Here is a 19634-nt window from a genome sequence, read left to right on the forward strand (position 1 = left end):
TTACCTGACGTTGCCTTGACAGAGTGCTTTTGTAAAAAGTCCAAGGTCTGAGCCAAAGCCTTCTTGTTGCAGTGAGTGGAAAGCTCCTCATTGCATTCAAAACACCTGTTACAATAACGAGTCATAGACAAACACAGAAAGGCTTTAAGTTACTGTGGAATTTAAAAACACACATAAATGTTGAAATGATTTAATATTTGATAACAGAAATACTTGGCTGACATGGAAACCATTCATAAACACAATCAAAGTATTAGTTTGGAAAACTATTTTATTCGTAAAGAATTGATAATTAACAAAGACATTCAAACATCTAAAATTATATAAAACAATGTATACCTGACTTTCAGACAGCACACATCTATGGTATATAATGCATGTCAGAAACACCCACACTAGTTCTCTGTTGTTTCCTATATAAACACAAACACTGGCGCCATTTTGATACATGTCATATCAAGTTGACCACACATTGGTAGTGTGTAAAGTCATGGCTTCTTCATTAGTTTATATGTAATGTCATTCTGGGGTATCTCACCAGGCCTTCCATGTGCTTAAACTGATGGTGATGCAGTGAGACTCTGGATGAAAAGCTTGGTGGTGCTTGACAGCATGCTGGATCCCTGACTGGTTACAACCCTGTAAGAAAGTTAAATCAAATTTAAAAATCAGGTAAAAATCCCACTTCAATAAAGCCATATTTTCATGTGGTAGTTCTAAAGCTATATGGATTAAAAAATAATCATGTATGCAAAGACTCCATGATATTGTATTCCTTTATCCAAAATGTGCAACTTCTCATGATTCTTATATTTCACTTGGTCATATTACATTCATATTTTGATTAACTGTGTAACAGAATATATCAATATATTCATATTTCTAAGACCTTTCTCCAATTTACTAATACACTATTTAATTCTAAAAAATGTCTCTTTATTTCTTTAAAATGCAGAAAAGGGCAGACAAACATTTTGTTGCTGTGATTTCTCAGGTAATAAATGAGTAGTCTGTTTATTGTGATGTGGGTGTCTGTTACATTCCCGCTAAATGTTTTGGTGGTGGACACACCATCAAACCATAAAGGCTTTCTGCACAAAAGCAACTTAATTGCCTAGTAAATACACATAAGTCAATTACATAATGGCCTTCTGTCCACTGATATTTTGGATCATTAAAAATAAAACAAATATTTGGTTAATGCGGTGTACTGTTTAAGTACAGTGTGCTGTGATGTATTGTGCAGTCAATTTTTTATTTTGTATAAACAGTCATTACCTGGAAACCACACTTTAAACACACCACAATGTCATGGGATGCTGCCGGTTCTCCATCGATCATTGTCCTCTCCTTTAGGCACTCAGAACACATCAACCACACACTGGAGAGAACTGATTTCTTCACTGAGTTCAGGTCCACAGCCTTACTCACGTGCTGGCAAGTCAACCCTGGTTTAAATAAATAAATAGATAGATAGATAGATAGATAGATAGATAGATAGATAGATAGATAGATAGATAGATAGATAGATAAATAGATATCAATTTCAGGCGCCAATTTGGAATTCTGAGTTATGGTGATACTATATGCAACAGCTGTTGAAGACTATACAAGGTTGGACCCTCGTCTTACAAAAGATAGAAGCAGCATATATATCCATTTTAAGATGAATTCCCAAAAATACATATTCCACTACTGTCATGGGGATTCAATAACATACAGTTTTTTGCCCTGGTCTGATAGGACACATTTTTGAAATCTTGTAATTTTACTAAATTGACAGAAAGTACAAGGTAATAATATTTCTGTTGGAACTAATACTGTGTTGATAATGCTGGAAATATTCAAGGGTTGTAAATTAATGTAGAAAAAGGAAGCGCACAGGTTTCCTTCAGGCACACTTGCACCAAGCTGATGATGTCATTAAAAACCCTTTTTTTAGGGCATATCAGTGCGAAAATCACAAAGGAGAAAGGCGCTGACTGCTTTCGACCTATACTGGGTCTTCCTCGGGGCATGACTGGGAAGGTAGTCAAACAGAGTGAACTGCCATGTACACTATATTACCAAAAGTATTCGCTCACCCATTCAAATGATCAGAATCAGGTGTTCTAATCACTTGGCCTGGCCCCAGGTGTATAAATTCAAGCACTCAGGCATGCAGACTGTGAAACAAGACATTTGTGAAAGAATGGGCCGCTCTCAGGAGCTCAGTGAATTCCAGCGTGGAACTGTCATAGGATGCCACTTGTGCAACAAATCCAGTCGTGAAATTTCCTCGCTCCTAAATATTCCACAGTCAACTGTCAGCTCTATTATAACAAAATGGAAGCGTTTGGGAACAACAGCAACTCAGCCACGAAGTGGTAGGCCACGTAAAGTGACGGAGAGGGGTCAGCGGATGCTGAAGCGCATAGTGCAAAGAGGTCGCCGACTTTCTGCACAGTCAATTGCTAGAGAGCTACAAACTTCATGTGACCTTCAGATTAGCCCAAGTACAGTACGCAGAGAGCTTCATGGAATGGGTTTCCATGGCCGAGCAGCTGCAGCCAAGCCACACATCACCAAGTGCAATGCAAGGCGTCGGATGCAATGGTGTAAAGCACGCCGTCACTGGCCTCTAGAGCAGTGGAGACGCGTTCTCTGGAGTGATGAATCACGCTTTTCCATCTGGCAATCTGATGGACGAGTCTGGGTTTGGAGGTTGCCAGGAGAACGGTACATTTCAGATTGCATTGTGCCAACTGTGAAATTTGGTGGAGGAGGAATTATGGTATGGGGTTGTTTTTCAGGAGCTGGGCTTGGCCCCTTAGTTCCAGTGAAAGGAACATTGAATGCTTCAGGATACCAAAACATTTTGGACAATTCCATGCTCCCAACCTTGTGGGAACAGTTTGGAGCGGGCCCCTTCCTCTTCCAACATGACTGTGCACCAGTGCACAAAGCAAGGTCCATAAAGACGTGGATGACAGAGTCTGGTGTGGATGAACTTGACTGGCCTGCACAGAGTCCTGACCTGAACCCGATAGAACACCTTTGGGATGAATTAGAGCGGAGACTGAGAGCCAGGCCTTCTCGACCAACATCAGTGTGTGACCTCACCAATGCGCTTTTGGAAGAATGGTCAAAAATTCCTATAAACACTCTCCTCAACCTTGTGGACAGTCTTCCCAGAAGAGTTGAAGCTGTAATAGCTGCAAAAGGTGGACTGACATCATATTGAATTCTATGAGTTAGGAATGGGATGGCACTTCAGTTCATAGAATGAGTAAAGGCAGGTGAGCGAATACTTTTGGTAATATAGTGTATGTTCCTTACATAAAGGTCAGGGAGCAAAACTGTGCACTCATATCATAAAGGGACTACAGCAGTGGTGAAATATGTTAAGAAGTTAGTTATGTCCTTCATATAAAACCAGTATATACTCACCAGTATATCAATCAAACAAACAAACAAACAAAGTGAGATGGTACAGACCGTTTGTGGAGTTAAAATGTTTACCTTCACCTAGAAATGACTAATTCAGACCTCAGAACACCTGATGCTGTCTCATCTTGCTTCAGAAAATGAATGTACTTGGTAAATTCATTAATTAACGAACATTTTACAGAAAGTCCTAAATACATACCGCGTTGTTTAGGCAAAACTTAAGAGCTGATCCCATTCACTATCCATTGTGCTAGAACTTCAGCTTGTTTGGTGCCCTGTACCGCTTCAGAGACTTACCACTAACTTCATCTGATGACTCCTCATCTCGAGGTTTCCGCGGTTTATTAGTCCGCTTAGTCATATCGGTGGCTTTCAAAGAGAAGGGGTCCTTTAGCCGCATCTGGAGCTCTGGATGGGAGGATGGAGGAGCAAAATAGGTGTTACTAAATAAAGCTACCTCATAACTGTGTTTTAACAAAGACACTTGAGCGAAGCAGAGCTTGCACTCTGTCATTGTACTAACCGAGGCACCCAACACTTCTAGCTAAAGTGCCTAAGTATTTTTATATAACACGCCTGAATGTATTGCCTTTGTACTGGAGAACAGTGGATTTTAGGTGTCAATGACTGTGAGTTTACAGTGCTTAATTTAGAGGGTGTCTGTATTTGCAGCAGATAAACTGTGAATGAAGTGTAGAAAGACAGTCACTTATCCATTATCAGATGACTATTTCTAAACAATTAATCAGGACTGAGCCAAAACATCAGAAAATGTGCAACTGTCAAACTGTACTAAGGGATTGCACATTACGTCACTTATAAAGAAAAAATGTCAGTCAGATAAAAGGTGACACTGTATCAAGAATAAGTAAAAACGGACAAGTTTATGACACTGTTAAGAAGCCTCAAATAGCCCCGTACCTCCTTTTTAGGAAAGCGTCAAAGGCCTTCGTGTCATTCAAGAAATGTAAACAATGAATGAGGAACTTTTTCAAAGTGACATTTGGTGAAAAACTGACACAAACTCACCTCTTTATTTTGGCTCCTATGTTGACAATGTTACCTAACCTGGAGCCAACGGGGAGATGTCAAGTCTTCCTGGCTAACAAACAAGCTAGCTACATTAGCTTGTCAGAATAAATAAAACATTCACACGTGTGCCTTATCCAACGATACAGAGCGATATTACGGCATTTCGAGGCAAAGTACAGAGTTCCGACAACAACAGAACAGTTATCTTAATAATTCTTCGTTATTTGCTTTTGACACTGTAAAATTTGTCAAGCTTTCGGTAGCATCAATTAGCAAAGCCTTAGTCAACATGTGACGCACTACGGCAGCTCAGTTTGGTTGGATGCTGCATTCATGTGTAATGGGAAATCCCACGACAAGGGAATGGTTTCACTAGTACCGAGGCATTCGAGAGCGTTTTCTATGTTTCATAATACAAGAACAAGCACAGATTGATACATTTGTTGTTATATTTTAGTTACAGAGTCATTTAAGATAAATCTGTAATGTTGGTAAAAGTGCAAGTGAAAGCGACATGGCACGGCTGCGTTTTGAGAACTCATGATAAGTCAATCTTTCTCATGTGTTCATAATTCTTAAGTGCACTAGATGTATCCTACATGCTGCTAATTTGTGTTCATAATTGTCTTACTTTTGACATTTTAGTCATGACTTTGAGTTTGACAGCATGTCAAAAGCAGAGATTCTTTTTTGTCCGTGAATTGTTCCGCACTTCTGCGCACGCGCAAATCCTTGTTGGCATCGGAAGTGGTGTGTGCTTTATGGCTGCCTCCTCACGCCGTATGAGCAATTACGAGTTTATGTTGACTAAGTGTTAATACAAGGTGCAACAGTAATCACACATGGCTCTCAGAAGGTGTTTGAGGTTTACACGGGTTGTCCAGCGGGTGTTATGGAACAGTAACGTCCTTCCTGGGGCTTCCGTCCCTGGAGGACAAAGCCTTGTGTCCAACACTCACCTCTGCTGCAAAAGTGAGTTGTATCGTTGTATTGATTTGCTAGCTTATCTCCTGTCCGTGTGTGTGTCAACTCGTCGCCTCGTGACTAACTATTATGCTTTCAAGTCGTTTATGGATATGACATGTTTGTTTTGCTCTCAGGTACAGGTCTGCTGCTCCGCAGGTTCAGTTCAGGACCACCGAGCACAGATGTGAGTTATGACCAGCTGAAGCTGCTCCTGGCTGCCCGGAAATCCGTAGTTATAGATGTCAGAGAGCCCTGGGAGCTCAGGGAGTACGGCTTCATCCCCGGGACGATAAACGTTCCCCGTGAGTGTTGCTCTGCCTGAAGTACACTTAAAATTACAGATGGGTTTCAGGAATATAAGGTCAAATCCACTGATGTTACACCAACTAATACTGTACTCAGTCGTTTCTGTTTCCTGCAGGTCACAAGTAAATTTGAGAATGACTGAAATCACTAAATTACACTAAGCATACGTACATCAGATAACCCCTTGGAGCTCCATTGAAACTGCGGTTTCCTTGCTCTGTTTCTTTGCGCTTATAATTGAAGGCCTTTATTGTGCCAAGTTCATTCAATTGCAAATACTGAATACTGAATTCCACATGGATTAGATTGTTTGAGGGGGGACATGACTGACATTCTGGTAAGTGTATCCAGGTATAATGCTTTGACACCACTTACAACAGTTCCCACAAACACTTAAGAGGACGTACTTTAAGTATACTTCTCACATTTGCCGGTTTAGTATAGGTTGAGTGGCGTTTTTATATATTTGAATGTCTTTGCTTCTTTGCTTTTGCAGTGGGACAGGTGAACACTGCCCTCCAGCTAGATCCTGAAGAGTACAAAGAAAAGTACGGCGGTGATATGCCCCAGCAGACAGATAACATTGTGTTCAGCTGTCTGGCAGGGGTCAGGAGCAAGAAAGCACTCGACACAGCTGTCTCGCTGGGATACAAAGAGTGAGACGTTTTTGTCATGGCCTACACAGTATCTCTTTTAAAAATATGTTTTCACCTCATCAAGTCCACAATTTGTTGAACTCTTGTAGCCATAAAGCAAATGTTGAATAAGATTTCTTGTTGTTTTTAAAAGTTTACCAATTCTCTAGTCTGGGCAAAGGCCAAAGTATGAGTTCATTTTATGGCTGAATTTGGTTAACAGAGTTTTATATCTGTTGTATTTCACCACGAGATAGTACTAAACTTCTCCAGCTGGAGAGTGCTAACCTCTTGTTGCGTAATGACAGTCTCTCTTGCAGTGCTCTCCTGAGTGGACTGATATCCCACATCTCCAGTATCTGAATTATACGAAAAACACTCTTAGGTTAAGAGGCTAGCAGTGAAACTAGTAAATGCAGCATGTTATTATGTGTTAATACCTGTGAAACATAAATGCAGTTTCGGTTTTGACACAACTCTGTTGATGCAGCAGTTCCTTCATTTGCTTCCTTTTTCTCTGTCTTTCAGTGTTCAGCATTACCCGGGTGGATGGCAAGACTGGGTGAAAAACGAACAACATAATTGACCCAGGAATAAGCATTATTGAAAGCTCTCTAAAAAAAAGGTGATCTGAGATCAGATTGGGAAAGGAACTGCATAACAAGGAGTCTTGTAAAGGTTTTTTTTTTTTTTAAGTTTATTCTATTTTCTGTTGTTTTAAGAACCAGTGATTAAAGTTGTTAACCTCACTTTCAAATCCAAAGACTGAAACCAGAAGGCTCAGCGCACATCAGCAATCATGTGTCTGCTGCTAAAAGATCTCAAACCTTATGCAATGTTGCTTGAACTTATTTTAGAACAGTTTATCTACCCTTTACAGCTTTGTACCAATAAACCAGAACAATGAAGAACTAGTGTTTATTCTCAATATTACTGCAAATATTAACAACCAATTAAGTGCTAAAGTTTTTGTTTTGAAATGATCTATGCAAATTACTACTAAACTGTGTATGATTGTAGAGTTGAAGTCTTTGATTGCATAATATGAAAAGTTAAGCATTTCAAGTTGACGTATTGTGAATATTAAATAACTCCTAGATGGAACTGTCAGTGCAGTTGTTGCCAACATCGTTCAGTAAATAAAAGTATACTTTTGATCAATAGCAAAAGGGAGTTTGTGTTTTATTGTATTTGTTTTACAACTTTTGGACAATGTCAAACAGGTCTATCAAAAGGGCATGAGACAATGGCTAATATGTGATATAAATAGGCACTGAGTGCTGAGGTGACAGCCACTGGGGCTAAGATGATCTATTATATCGAAGGGCCCTGTCTAATATCCAGTATGTCTCAGTATGAATGTGCCACCAACCCTCCAGGAAACATTAACATGTCCCTTCATCATCCATGATAATGAATGTGTTTGTTTTCAGCTGAGAAGAATGTCTCTACTACAGTATGCTGACTGCGACCATGGACCTTGGTTCTCTATCAGCTTCCCCTTTTACGACTGAGGTTGAAAGTCCAAAGTGACCACATACATTCTCAGGATCAGTTTAGTCAAGATTTATAAGTAATCCAAGGGCCTTAATTCAGGTGACACTGAACAGGACACTGACCTCTGAGTGACTTAACAGATGCATATGTAAATAATCTCATGTGTGTTGATGTTAGGGTTGACCAATATGGCTTTTTTGTGATGTGTTACCGGTCAGCTAGTGTTGTGGGTTTGACACTGAGTGAGAGGATGCTGCATTATCATAACGGAGACCATAGATCATAAAACTTGCGATATAAAATTGCAGTTGTCTCAATATGAAGGTGCAATGTCTAAGAATTGGTCGCTCGTCAAGTTCATACTCAAAACAAACAGGGGACACCATATCACAACCTCTTACTGCTGCTAACTTGCCCTGAGTTAGGGCAATGGTTTGGACCGGGACCACGAGGTCTAGGGGAGCGCTTGTCCTTGAACCCGGATGGGTCAGAGCTAGCTGGTTAGCATGCATACTTGGGTAGGTTTCTCTAACACAATATGGACAATATAGACATAACGTAAAAACTGCTACTTATTGACATTCTATTGATAATTTTAGTTCATTTTTGAATGTTTTCACCTACAAATTCTGACAAATTGCCCCTTTAAGTAATCAACTCAGGAAGTTTCATGGTGAAACCTATTAATTAAATATCTGACCCTTTGCACCATCAGTGCCCCCGCTTGGGGTTAAATGTGGGTGCGTGGTGGGGTTGCATTGGCATTTGAAATTAGGCGTCATAAATATGGTAATAGAAAATACCACAATGATGAGTTATTTGGCTGCAGCTGGAAGAGAGCTCGTTAGTGGAGATGGACTGTTCACATAACTGATTCCACCTCTTCCCGAAAGTCCCACACTGCTGCAAGAACTGAGGTCAATGGGAGAGAATAGAAGCTCACTTAGTACATCGTGACAGGCTTTCACAGGAACAAACAAATAAAGAAGCGCTCTACAAGTTATATTTGCACAAATGTGCTCTAAATATTACCTGGCTTTTGGATAGGTTATGATCTATGTATTTTTCTCTGCATGTATAAGTCGTAGGTCTTCTATGAGGGTTAATCTTGCTGGCAGTTCATGTTCACAGTACATGTTAAGGGCAGTGTAACGTTTACTGACCCCTGACCATGTGACCTTGTAGGTGTCAATGGTGAGCTGCTCTGAAAAGACCTGACCACTGTTTTCTCCCCTCATATCACTGTGCCATGTCAACCGTAAACTCCAGACTGCGACCCCCCTCCTCCTTGTCTTCTGCCTCCTTATTTCCCTCAGAAGCAGTTAATTTCTTTTTTTTTTCTGCACATTCTGCTTTTAATATGTTGAAAACCGACCAGACTAATAAGTACTAATTTATGTCAAATCTTGCCAGGGCTCTTTGTTCCTCTTGAGCCTCATAGGCTCACCCTCTAGCTTCTGCTCAGCATTCAATTAAAGTCCCTCGTCCCATCAGAGCACATCACATCAGTGCTGCACCTACTGGCTGCTCTGACTGACCGGACCCTGCATGCTCGCCTGCATGTCTGTCTGCTGCCCCTTGCTGTAGTGGACACTGAGGTGGTGGATGTAAGATAAGCCTGGCAAAACCCATTATGCTTCGGATAAAATAGAGACTGATACATGATCACACTCTGTTTTGAACAGAGACTAATGGGTGAACCCTCCAGTAATGTTGTCGTCACTGTCCCAGCCCAGCTCTGGCCTTCACACGCTGCTGACAAATATCTGAGCAGCAGGTCAAGCTTCAGTTGATGCAGAGGTTCAAGATTCCACAAGTGTTGCCTCATGAACTGGGCTGTCTTTGACAGTTGGGATGTGGCTTGCAATGGGAAGTATAAAACCTGCGGGCGGGTTGATAATCAGGGAGTACAGGCAAGGTGGAACAGCCGTGAAGTGCAGTTAACTACAGACGGATCCTGCTTGAGCATTTCTCGTGTTTTCCTCAGAGAACCAGAAGAGACAGTCGCTGCCGCCACCATGAGCCGCAGCCCGGAGAGGATCTCTTCCTACCGCCGTCACTTTGAGGACAGCAGCAGCTCGTCCTACCAGGTCAGGGTGTCCAGCCCATCCCCCACCAGGAGAGACGCCCGTCATGCCTCCGCCAGCTACCCCTGCAGAGCCGGGGCCAGCAGCATGCGTGTGGAGTCAGTGGGACGAAGGACTGTGTCAGCTGCACGCAGGACTCGCATGATTGGAGCAGGGTAAGCTCTGTCAGCCACTGTACCTCCATATGGAAAGGTAGTGTTAAAGAGAAAGGCCATGCAGATAGATTTGTCCTTATGTAAAATATTTGACCGTATGTCATCAAAATAAGTGCCTCAAGGTCTCTTTCAAGCAATTTAAAACTACTTTTCAAGATGTGAAACATCCCTTTTTTCTCATAATATGATGATCAAATTCAAATTTTATATTTTTGGCTCATGGGTGAATTGTCAGTGTGAGTGCAGGAGCCATGGTATGTGTTGGGCCCAGTGGAGAACCTGCCATGGATCTGAACGTGGCTGCAGCCGAGAACCAAGAATTCCTCAGCACCCGCACGAGTGAAAGACAGGAGATGATTGTCCTCAATGACAGGCTGGCTGTCTACATCAACAAGGTAAAACAGCCTTCAAACTCACCACGTTGTGCTTCATCCAGATTTTTCAGGCCTGGCTAACAATGTCTTTCGTTGAGAAACGGCAGCATGTTGCTCACACATCACAGAGGAGGTTTTCTTGTGCTTACAGGTTCGGTCACTTGAGCAGCAGAACAAGCTACTTGAGGCAGAGATTGAGGCCTACCAGAACCGCTTCGAAAAGCCAACAGGTCTACGCCTCTTATATGAGGAGCAGTTGAGGGAGCTGCAAAAGATTGCTGACCAGATGAGAGTTCAGCGGGTGAGGCAGAATCTACTAAGCAACACATCGCCTGTTTCTTTTCTTACATTTCAGGTGCTCAATAGAGCGTGAAGACTGAATTCTTTGTTTCAGGCGAGGTTTACACCTCACTGAACTGTAGAGGATCCAGCCAAGCAATGATACAAGACGTCAACTTGGTGTTTTCAAGGTTCCTTACCTGGTAACAGGCTTATTTCTGGCAGGCAAATGGAGAGGTGCCTGACCGCGTTAAGGTGTCATGGAGTACAGCTGTCTTCAGCTATGTTTTATGCACAGATGAGAGGACTTGATTATGCTTTGGCAGATGCACACACACACACACACACACACACACACACACACACACACACACACACACACACACACACACACACACACACACACACACACACACACACACACACAAGAATGAAGTTAGAATATAAAATGCAAAAGAGGCTGATCTACATTTTGCACACACCCGTGCACACACCTCCAAATCTGATAGATGACCATTTTACTTCTGGATCCTTGGTTTTCAGGACATCTCCTTGGCAGCTAAGGAGTCCACAGCTGCTCATCTAGAGGCAATCAAAATCAAATATGAGGAGGCAGTGGAGCTGAGGAGGAAAGCCGAGTTGGACATTGAAGCCTTCCGTCCAGTAAGTTACATTTAATAAGCCACCATCAAATTAATTTGCAGTCCCAAAGTGACATGATAATAACAATAAGTTTTCTTCAGGACGTGGACAAAGCCACCTCCTCTCGCATCATCTTGGAGAAGAAGCTGGAGCAGCTGGAAGTTGAAATTGAATTCCTAAAGCGCGTCCATCAACAGGTGGATAACATCTTCTTGTAAGAATTACATAGGTTCCCTATCAATAAAATGAGTACTAAACATTTCTTCTCGCCAGGAAATTGATGAGCTCATGAAACAGATCTATGCAGCTCACGTCTCAGCTGAGAGTGCATTCGCCCTCCCTGACCTGGCAGCTGCTATGAAACAAATCCAAAACCAGTATGACGACATTGCGGCCAAAAATCTCCAGGTAAACTAAGCACACATCAGCACTGTCTGCTGTTAATTTCTCAAACTAAATTTGAGTAAATGTCTGTCCTGTATTATTAGGAGATGGATTCATGGTATAAAAACAAGTTTGAAGATCTCACCAGTAAGACTTCAAGGCATGTGGATAAGGTTCGAAGCATTAGAGAAGAAATAGCTGGTGCCAAAAAGGATGTGAGTATCGAAAATGAAAATGACTATGTGAGAATTAATCAACAGTGATATACAAATGACTGTAATGACTTTAATCATACAAAAATGTTTCCAGATCCAAAGCAAAGAACGTGACTTGGATAGCATGAGGACTAAGAATGAAGCTCTTGAGGCCCAGATCCGGGAGATGCAAGAAAAGTACAGGAAGGAACTGGAAGACCTGCAGGTGAAGCTACGTTCATGAAGCCCCAGGGGGCACACCTGGTCGCACCAGAGTCAATTGTTAACACATACGCTAGTTTTGTGCATGCAGACCTAAAGCCACCACAATAATCCATTCATACGCTGATTTCATGGCTCTCTTAATGTAACAGGCTCGGATTGAGGCCCTGCAGCTTGAGCTGAAAACCACCAAGGAGAAAATTGCGCTGCACCTGCGCGAGTACCAGGATCTCCTGAATGTCAAGATGTCTCTGGAGATTGAGATTACAACATACAGGTGAAGGAGAATTTAAAAATGGATTTAATGCCATGAAATGTATTTGAATTTATGTAAACAAAGGTTTTGATTTTTCTTATTTATATATATATATATATATATATATATATATATATATATATATATATATATATATATATATATATATATATATATATATATATATATTTTTTTTTTCTTATAGAAAACTTATTGAAGGAGAAGATCTGCGACTCTCTGGCATGATGCAAACTCTGTCTCTGACCGGCTGCAGCACCACTGCCATTGGTACTGGAATGAGCTTCGGTGGGGGAAGCATGGGAGGTGTTGGTGGAATGGGTGGCGGAATGACTGGAGGTAGTGGTGGAGGTGTTGGAGGCGTGGGCACTGGAGTCGGAATGGGTGGGGGAATGGGTGCAGGAGGCATGGGTGCTGGTCTAAGCAGTGGTGCTGGAGGAATGGGTGGAAGAATGGGTGCTGGAGGTCCAGATGACAAGAAAGGTCCTGCTGGTAAAGCAGGTGGAGCAGATATGGTTGATGGTCATGGATTGGGAGCTGGGGGTGCAGGTGGAGGTCTAGGAGCTGGCACAGGGGGTGTGGGTACAGGCGGAGGTGCTGGTGGACACGGTGCTGGAAGCTTTGGTGCTGGGGCTGGTGTTGGGGGGTTGGGAAAAGGGGCTGGAGGCGTGGGCGCTGGTGCTGAAGGTTCTGCCACTGGTCCTGGAGGTGTGGGTGCCGGTGTTGGTGGAAATTTGGGACTTGGCACTGGAGGCAAGGGTGACAGCAGTGTGGGTGGTGCTGGAATGGGTGCAGGTTCAGGTGGCATGGGTGTCAGTGGAGGAAATGGTGGGCTTGGTGGAGGCATGGATAGGGTCGGTGGTAAAGATCGTGGAATGGGTCCTACCAGAATGGGTAGCGGAATCGGAGGCATTGGAGGGACTGAGGATGTGGGTGGAGGTGATGTAGGTGCACTGTCAGGGTCAGGACAGGGCACCAACACCGATGCCTACGCAGAGCAGGCTGTTGAGCTGACGGAGAGAAGGACGGTCCTCATCAGGTAAAGGTACCGTCAGGTATCTTTTCTGTTTCTTTTAAGAATAGTTTTCATTAATGAAAAGTGGGCTGAGTGATACTGGAGAAAAAAGGGTGACTGATGAGTCTCATTCCCAGGTCGTCAAATACTGACATTTTGGGTTGGTGGGTCAGTCTGAGCTACATCAGGAACAACCCAACAATGTTGATAAATGAGCACTTGGGAATGAGTCTTTTCTTTTCTCAAGAATTGCTCACTCCACCTTTAAATAAGAACCGACTTAACGTTGTCTTATCGTGCTTTATGACAGTGTTAAATATGAGGCCAGAAAAAAGATGCTTAGAACTCCATCATATTTAATGGTTGTAACAAACATCTTTAGTCACCTCATCCCTCTTCATTTTCACTCCTGCTCTACAGAACGGTCAAGAATGAGGACGATGTGCTGGAGATGGACCACCAGGAACAAACCTACACCATCACCGGTGCCGCCGATGACTCTGACAACGAGTGACCAGCATGAATTCCCAAATGACCTCCTCTCGCCTTTAAACCTCCACGCCCCTTTAAGCTTTGCACTTACCAAACCCCATGTCTGGACACTGACCTTTGCCCTTTGCCCTGGACAAGAAGACCATGACTGACCCTTTGCTACAGAGTGAAACCCTCACTTCATAGAGTTTAAATATGCCTCAACATGGGCTCTAAACTTTTGTGTGTCTTACAACACCCACTCCCCTTTTTTCTACTTGCAAATAAAGCTATCAGCATTCAATTGCTTTGTCCTTTTTTATTTGATGTCTTTTTCCATGTTTGAGGTGGCTTATAAGGACACAGGAGGTTTTCCAATACCATTTTCATGAAATGCTGGTAAAAGTACATTTTTGTTCAAGTGAGAGAGATGTTGCTGATTTTCATAGCACTGGCTTGAGGGATAAAGAGTGAAAAAGGGAGAGAAAGTAGTGAGGGAAAAGCAAAGCAGAGAGAAAGATAGAGTCACCTGAGGGTCAAGGCAGTCGCCCTGACACTTTCTGGAGGGCTGAGGAATCCATCAGTCACAATTTTTCTTGCAGCAGAGTGATGGCACGCAGCCGTTTCCTGTCCTCATTCCATCCACATCCACACCTTTCCCTCCTGCTGCTGATTGGGAGCGATTGGATCCGGCCAGCAGATGCCAAACACGCTCAGTGTCCTGCTCAGGGGCTGAGAGCAAGGACATGCAACACACCAATCCTCTGACAGAAAGCGCAACAAAAGACAGGCACAGCAGCAATAACATTACCTTACCATTATTATTATAATAGGACAAATCTGACTTATGTCAACAAAGATAAAAATTACATCTTTTTTTTAAATATAATTTCACTGTTGAGTGTTTTCCACATTACAACAGTGTAAAGGTAATATAGGTTTCTGTATTTGAAGGTTAAAATTGTCAGGACAATGACATTTCAAAAAAGCACAAATGTAAATGTTTTTGCCTCAAATGTGATCAGACAACATTTAAGGATGTGTCCAATAAACATGTTTCCTGCAACAGTGCAGCACAAAAAATATGTTTACAACAAAAGAAAAATCAATATCAATAATCAATATTAACCGACCTAAACTAAAAACATAATGAAATACAAGCAAAATGGATAATAATGAACCCCGCCCCTTTAAAATCCCATCATCTCTTTGCTACTCATTTATGACGATTATGCACAGACTTCTTGTTGCGGGCTAAAAATCTGTATTTCTCTCGGACATCATTTCCACAAGCTCATCCCACCCGAACAAACAGGGGGCAATTAGTCTGAACACAGAGCTGTCAGTCGGGGACATAATGAGGAGCCGCGAGACGCTCACATCATTGCATTACATTTTCTCACTATATATATATATATATATATATATATATATATATATATATATATATATATATATATATATATATATATATATATATATATATATATATATATATATATATATATATATATATATATATATTATACATACATATATATATGATGGGACGCACGGATCTTTTAAATCAATAACAGATATGTGAGTGAGTATGTGTGACTTTATGGTTAGTGCGTGCGGAGCTCTCCATGTTGCTTCGTCTTCAGAATGGAAAAATCCAACCAACGAGAGTCTGGGTTTGTCCTTACAGTAAATTAATTAAAAAATAATTAAATGAGAAGTTAATTTGCTATAATTCATTCACGAAATAATGCCTTCACAGAGACAGTGATGTGTCAAAAATCAGTCTCTAAAAAAACCCTTTTCCGATAAGCGATTGTGATGCAGATTTTAGAAATGAAATTATTATTGTTATAATTATTATCAGTTTTTACAGCAATTATTATTATTATTATTATTATTATTATTATTATTATTATATGTTTTATTATTATAGATCACAGGAAAATGTCCATGACAAACTACGAATCTCTGTAGAAATAAAACACTTCTGCTGTCTCAGAAATGAAGTGGGGGAAATGTGTTCATTTAATAACCGTGACTTGGATTATCTAGCCTCAAACATACAGGCCAGTCAAGGTTACATGTCCTTAAACATGCTCTTTGCCATTATAGTTGTTTTGCGGATACACACCGCGCAGCCAAATGGGTCACTAACCTCCATCCTACAAGAAAAATGCAGTTTAACTCCGAGCCGAGGGGAAGAGCTCCTTATATTCACCAAGAAGGGCAAAAGTTGTGACTTTCTTTGAAACCTGCGATTTTCTGTCACTTTGTGCGTATGCTTTTGGTGGCTAAATCCCAATTAGGGTCGGCTGACACGCTGCTCTATTCATGCACAGCCCGGCCTGCATACATTTGCCTAGGAATGAACTCCTCAAATAGATCTCCTGCTAAATGCGTTGGACAGCAGAGAGAATCGGCCTGAGTGACACGCTCTTTCTGAGGCGCTCGAGTGAGAAAAGGTATGAATTTATAAGGTACACCGAAACATATCAATTCCCGCGACTTCACACGCCTTTCTCCGCGTCCGCTCATGCGAGACAAAGTGAGTTTAAGTCAGGGAAATGTGGCTTGAAGAAAAAAAAAAAAAAAAAAAAAGGGCCGGCGCAGAAACTTTGTAGAGACTTTGAATACAGAAACGGTGCAGCCCACTTCAGGGAGGAAAAAAAAGAGAAGGCACCCTGAATGGAATCACGCATGAACTGCGTTCAATCAGGTGCCGTTTATTCTGCTCCTCTATAATGCGATCCTGAATATTAGTCTGGGTTAAAACCCAATCATGTCATCTGGTGGGAGTCCCATACAAGCATAATTACTATTCAAACGCGTCGGTAATGTCCCACCCGCATCAAGGCAGCTGGTCTGCCCCTCGCCGCAGCCTGCGTCTTTCCCCAGGTTTCTCAGAGAGTGTAAACACCTTAAATATGAGCGGAGTGCCTTTAAATAAAAGGAAAGAAGGGCGAGGAATAAGATGAACAGGCCTGTCCAAAGCGTCCCTCTTTGTCTGAGAGCGGGCCCACGTCTGAAAGGAATAATAAGAAGTTTGTGGCTCTTTGGCTGCACAGAGTTCAGTCTGTCCGCAAGAGCAAAAGCATGAGGACTTCACTTTTTCCCCTTTGTCTTTGTTTTAATTAAAAGACGCGTGACCAAATAAATGTGACAGGTGCCGAAGGTGCGGCCTTACATGTGGAGAAATAAATGGATTTAGACAAACACGGCGTCAATTCCAAGACGTGGGAACCTGTGAGAAATAGGCCACATTGCTAAGTGGGACAATGATTGGGCTCTGCTGAATAGACCCAAACAAAGTTTATGGGTCGACATAAAAAATGTGTTTTTCTTCTAAGCTCGGAGGGGTCTTAAATGGTAGGCCATTGAAACCAGTCCAGGAGAGGTGGTGGTGAACCCTTGGCACCCCTGAAGTATAGTCAGGGCGCATGAATGGAGATCCCTGGTGGGGCATTGCTCTCTGTATTTACCGCGTTGCTTTGCAGGCAGGTTGTTCCTCTATATTCATGGCTCATTAATGGCCAACCAGTTAAATCAGAGCCCCACCGTTTAGACAGTTAAAATCCGAAGAAGGCTGGCAAGAGCCAGGCAGAGCCGCCCATAAAAACGTCTCCCTCCTCTCCCAGCTCCGATTCTTCTCAGGTCGTTATTTAAGATTATTAAACACTTGCGGAATGCTGTTGATGGACTCGACAGCACTGTCCCTGGAGAAAGATCCGAGCGTGTAATTAATGTGTCTTTTTTTTTTCTTTTCAAAAGGGAGGAGGAACAATACCGCCGGTCAAGCCATTTGATTTCATTTAATTTTCCATCCCATTTGCTCCCAACACTGTTTCCACTCTGACACCGAGCCTTTTGACTGCTCCGGAGCGCACAGCGGAGCGGGGATTCACCGCAGCGAAGGAAACGTCTTCGCCCCCTTCTTTTGCCTCCTCCTCCTCCTCCTCCTCCTCCTCGGAGAATAATTAATTTCACTCTGGAGAAGTGCGGGGCTTTAAAGCGGCGCAGGGGTGGATGGGAACCAGCCGCAAATGGCGAGGCGTTAATAAATAACCTCCCCGCACAGCCAGGCGCAAACATTGCGCCTATTGATGAGATTGTTCGCGTGTCGACCGGGCTCTTTGAGCGGCTGTGGAGGAGCGCAGGGAGAGAGAGAGAGAGAGAGAGAGAGAGAGAGAGAGAGAGAGAGAGAGAGAGAGAGAGAGAGAGAGAGAGAGAGAGAGATTGATGTCTATTAGTTTATTTGTATTATGCCACCTGGACGTTTCTTATCATTTGTTCTATAGTTATGACATCTCGTGTATGCGGGCTGCTGCTCATCATCCAGAGAGACACAGAGAGAGTCCACCGCGGACAGGTCAGAGGTCAGCATGTTCACGGTCTCAATTGATCGCCTGCGGTTTCTCGTTCTTCTCCCCCTGCTCATGGGCGCAGCGTCAGAGGGCTGCAGCACAGAGCCACATGTTGGAGGCTGCCTCTCCACCGATCACAGTGTTCATCACGACTGAAGGCCGCCAGTGAGAGAAGTCATTTGTCTTCCAATCATTGATTTGGATCTTCTTCTGGAGCTATATGATATATATGACGTGGAGTGTATAGTATAGAGTGATCAATCCATGAAGAAATTCTGAGGTATATATATATATATATATATATATATATATATATATATATATATATATATATATATATATATATATATATATATATATATATATATATATATCCTGGACGTCATCTTTGACTTCAACGAATTCAAATTGACTATTCTACTATTTCAGAATACTATTTCAGTTTTTCTTTATAATCTGTCGCATTTTTTCCCCTGTAAAAGACCTTTTGTACATGTAATGTTGTGAATTGTCCTGTCTCGTAGGGCAGCAATTATATATATATATATAAAAAAACACATAAATGAAAATAAGAAGATGAAAAAAGATGTCACTATAAAAAAATAATAAAATAATTTGCATAGCTGTATTCATATTTCTTGCCATCGCGCGTGAATGCGGCAGAACACACCTGAACTGAAGACAAGAAAACCACAAGTGTCCCCACGGTTACTTTCTACTCTCTCTCTCTCTCTCTCTCTCTCCCTCGCTTCCTGCTGGTGGTTCTGCCTTTTGAGTACCTGCCTGATCTCAACCCGGCACACGCCGAGAGTCAATAGAAGTTAACAAGTCCTCTAAACTTTCCTGCTCCCTTTGTTACACTAAGGACACAAAGGAGGAGGCAGAATAAAGCGCTTTGAAGTGGATAAAACCCCGAAGAATGCCAGCCAAGTAGATTTAAAGTAGCCACTGATTTCCAAAAACCTGGCTTGAAAGGGAAGAATGGGAAAGGGTGAGGATTTATGGAGAAATTATACAGTGGATTTGTCAGTTAAAATATCGGAACTGTCTGGAGGACAAAGCCACATGCTGAGGATTAATGGTCGCTCTGGACCTTTGATTCTGCACCCTCTTTTCTCTGCCCTTGACAAATTGGATTTTGGGGATGGGAAGGTCGCCTGGCCCTTTGTGTCTCTTGACCGTTTTGGAGCAATTCATTATGCGGCGGGGTGAGGGAAAGTCTCCATGTGACCAGGCCGGCCCGTTTTCCCTCTCCTCACAGCTGCTGGGAGAGCCCAACTCTCTCACACTCACTCACACACACACACA

The 19634-nt window shown here is 42.3% G+C and overlaps 3 protein-coding genes across 6 annotated transcripts in view; 2 read left to right on the plus strand and 1 right to left on the minus strand.

Moving 5' to 3' along the window:
• The window catches only part of usp45 (ubiquitin specific peptidase 45), a 34809-nt gene extending 30011 nt beyond the window's left edge, over positions 1 to 4798 (minus strand). The window contains exons 1-5 of one of the 4 annotated variants that reach the window (XM_037073983.1): positions 4459 to 4793; positions 3727 to 3837; positions 1279 to 1448; positions 539 to 639; positions 5 to 105 (exon numbers count right to left, since the gene is read on the minus strand). In XM_037073983.1, the coding sequence (XP_036929878.1) occupies positions 5 to 105; positions 539 to 639; positions 1279 to 1448; positions 3727 to 3829 (475 nt within the window). In that variant the 5' untranslated portion in view covers positions 3830 to 3837; positions 4459 to 4793. Of the gene's footprint in view, positions 1 to 4; positions 106 to 538; positions 640 to 1278; positions 1449 to 3726; positions 3838 to 4458 lie in introns of all 4 variants that reach the window. The other 3 variants (XM_037073984.1, XM_037073982.1, XM_037073985.1) reach the window with 3 other exon arrangements.
• Positions 4799 to 5178: 380 nt separating this feature from the next.
• Positions 5179 to 7537, plus strand: tstd3 (thiosulfate sulfurtransferase like domain containing 3). Its single transcript, XM_037073986.1, has 4 exons — positions 5179 to 5433; positions 5562 to 5729; positions 6230 to 6389; positions 6897 to 7537. Exons 1-4 carry the CDS (start codon positions 5304 to 5306, stop codon positions 6952 to 6954), a joined length of 516 nt encoding a protein of 171 aa, XP_036929881.1. The 5' UTR covers positions 5179 to 5303; the 3' UTR covers positions 6955 to 7537.
• A 2321-nt stretch (positions 7538 to 9858) lies between these two features.
• zgc:172323 (uncharacterized protein LOC564165 homolog) lies at positions 9859 to 14579 on the plus strand. Its single transcript, XM_037074805.1, has 11 exons — positions 9859 to 10107; positions 10343 to 10502; positions 10633 to 10782; positions 11304 to 11423; positions 11504 to 11599; positions 11676 to 11810; positions 11891 to 12001; positions 12096 to 12206; positions 12355 to 12479; positions 12664 to 13515; positions 13912 to 14579. The coding sequence occupies exons 1-11, from the start codon at positions 9884 to 9886 to the stop codon at positions 14003 to 14005; spliced, it is 2178 nt and encodes a 725-aa protein (XP_036930700.1). The 5' UTR covers positions 9859 to 9883; the 3' UTR covers positions 14006 to 14579.
• Positions 14580 to 19634: the final 5055 nt, after the last annotated feature.

The sequence above is a fragment of the Acanthopagrus latus genome, chromosome 17 (assembly GCF_904848185.1).
Source record: "Acanthopagrus latus isolate v.2019 chromosome 17, fAcaLat1.1, whole genome shotgun sequence".
Lineage (NCBI taxonomy): Eukaryota > Metazoa > Chordata > Actinopteri > Spariformes > Sparidae > Acanthopagrus > Acanthopagrus latus.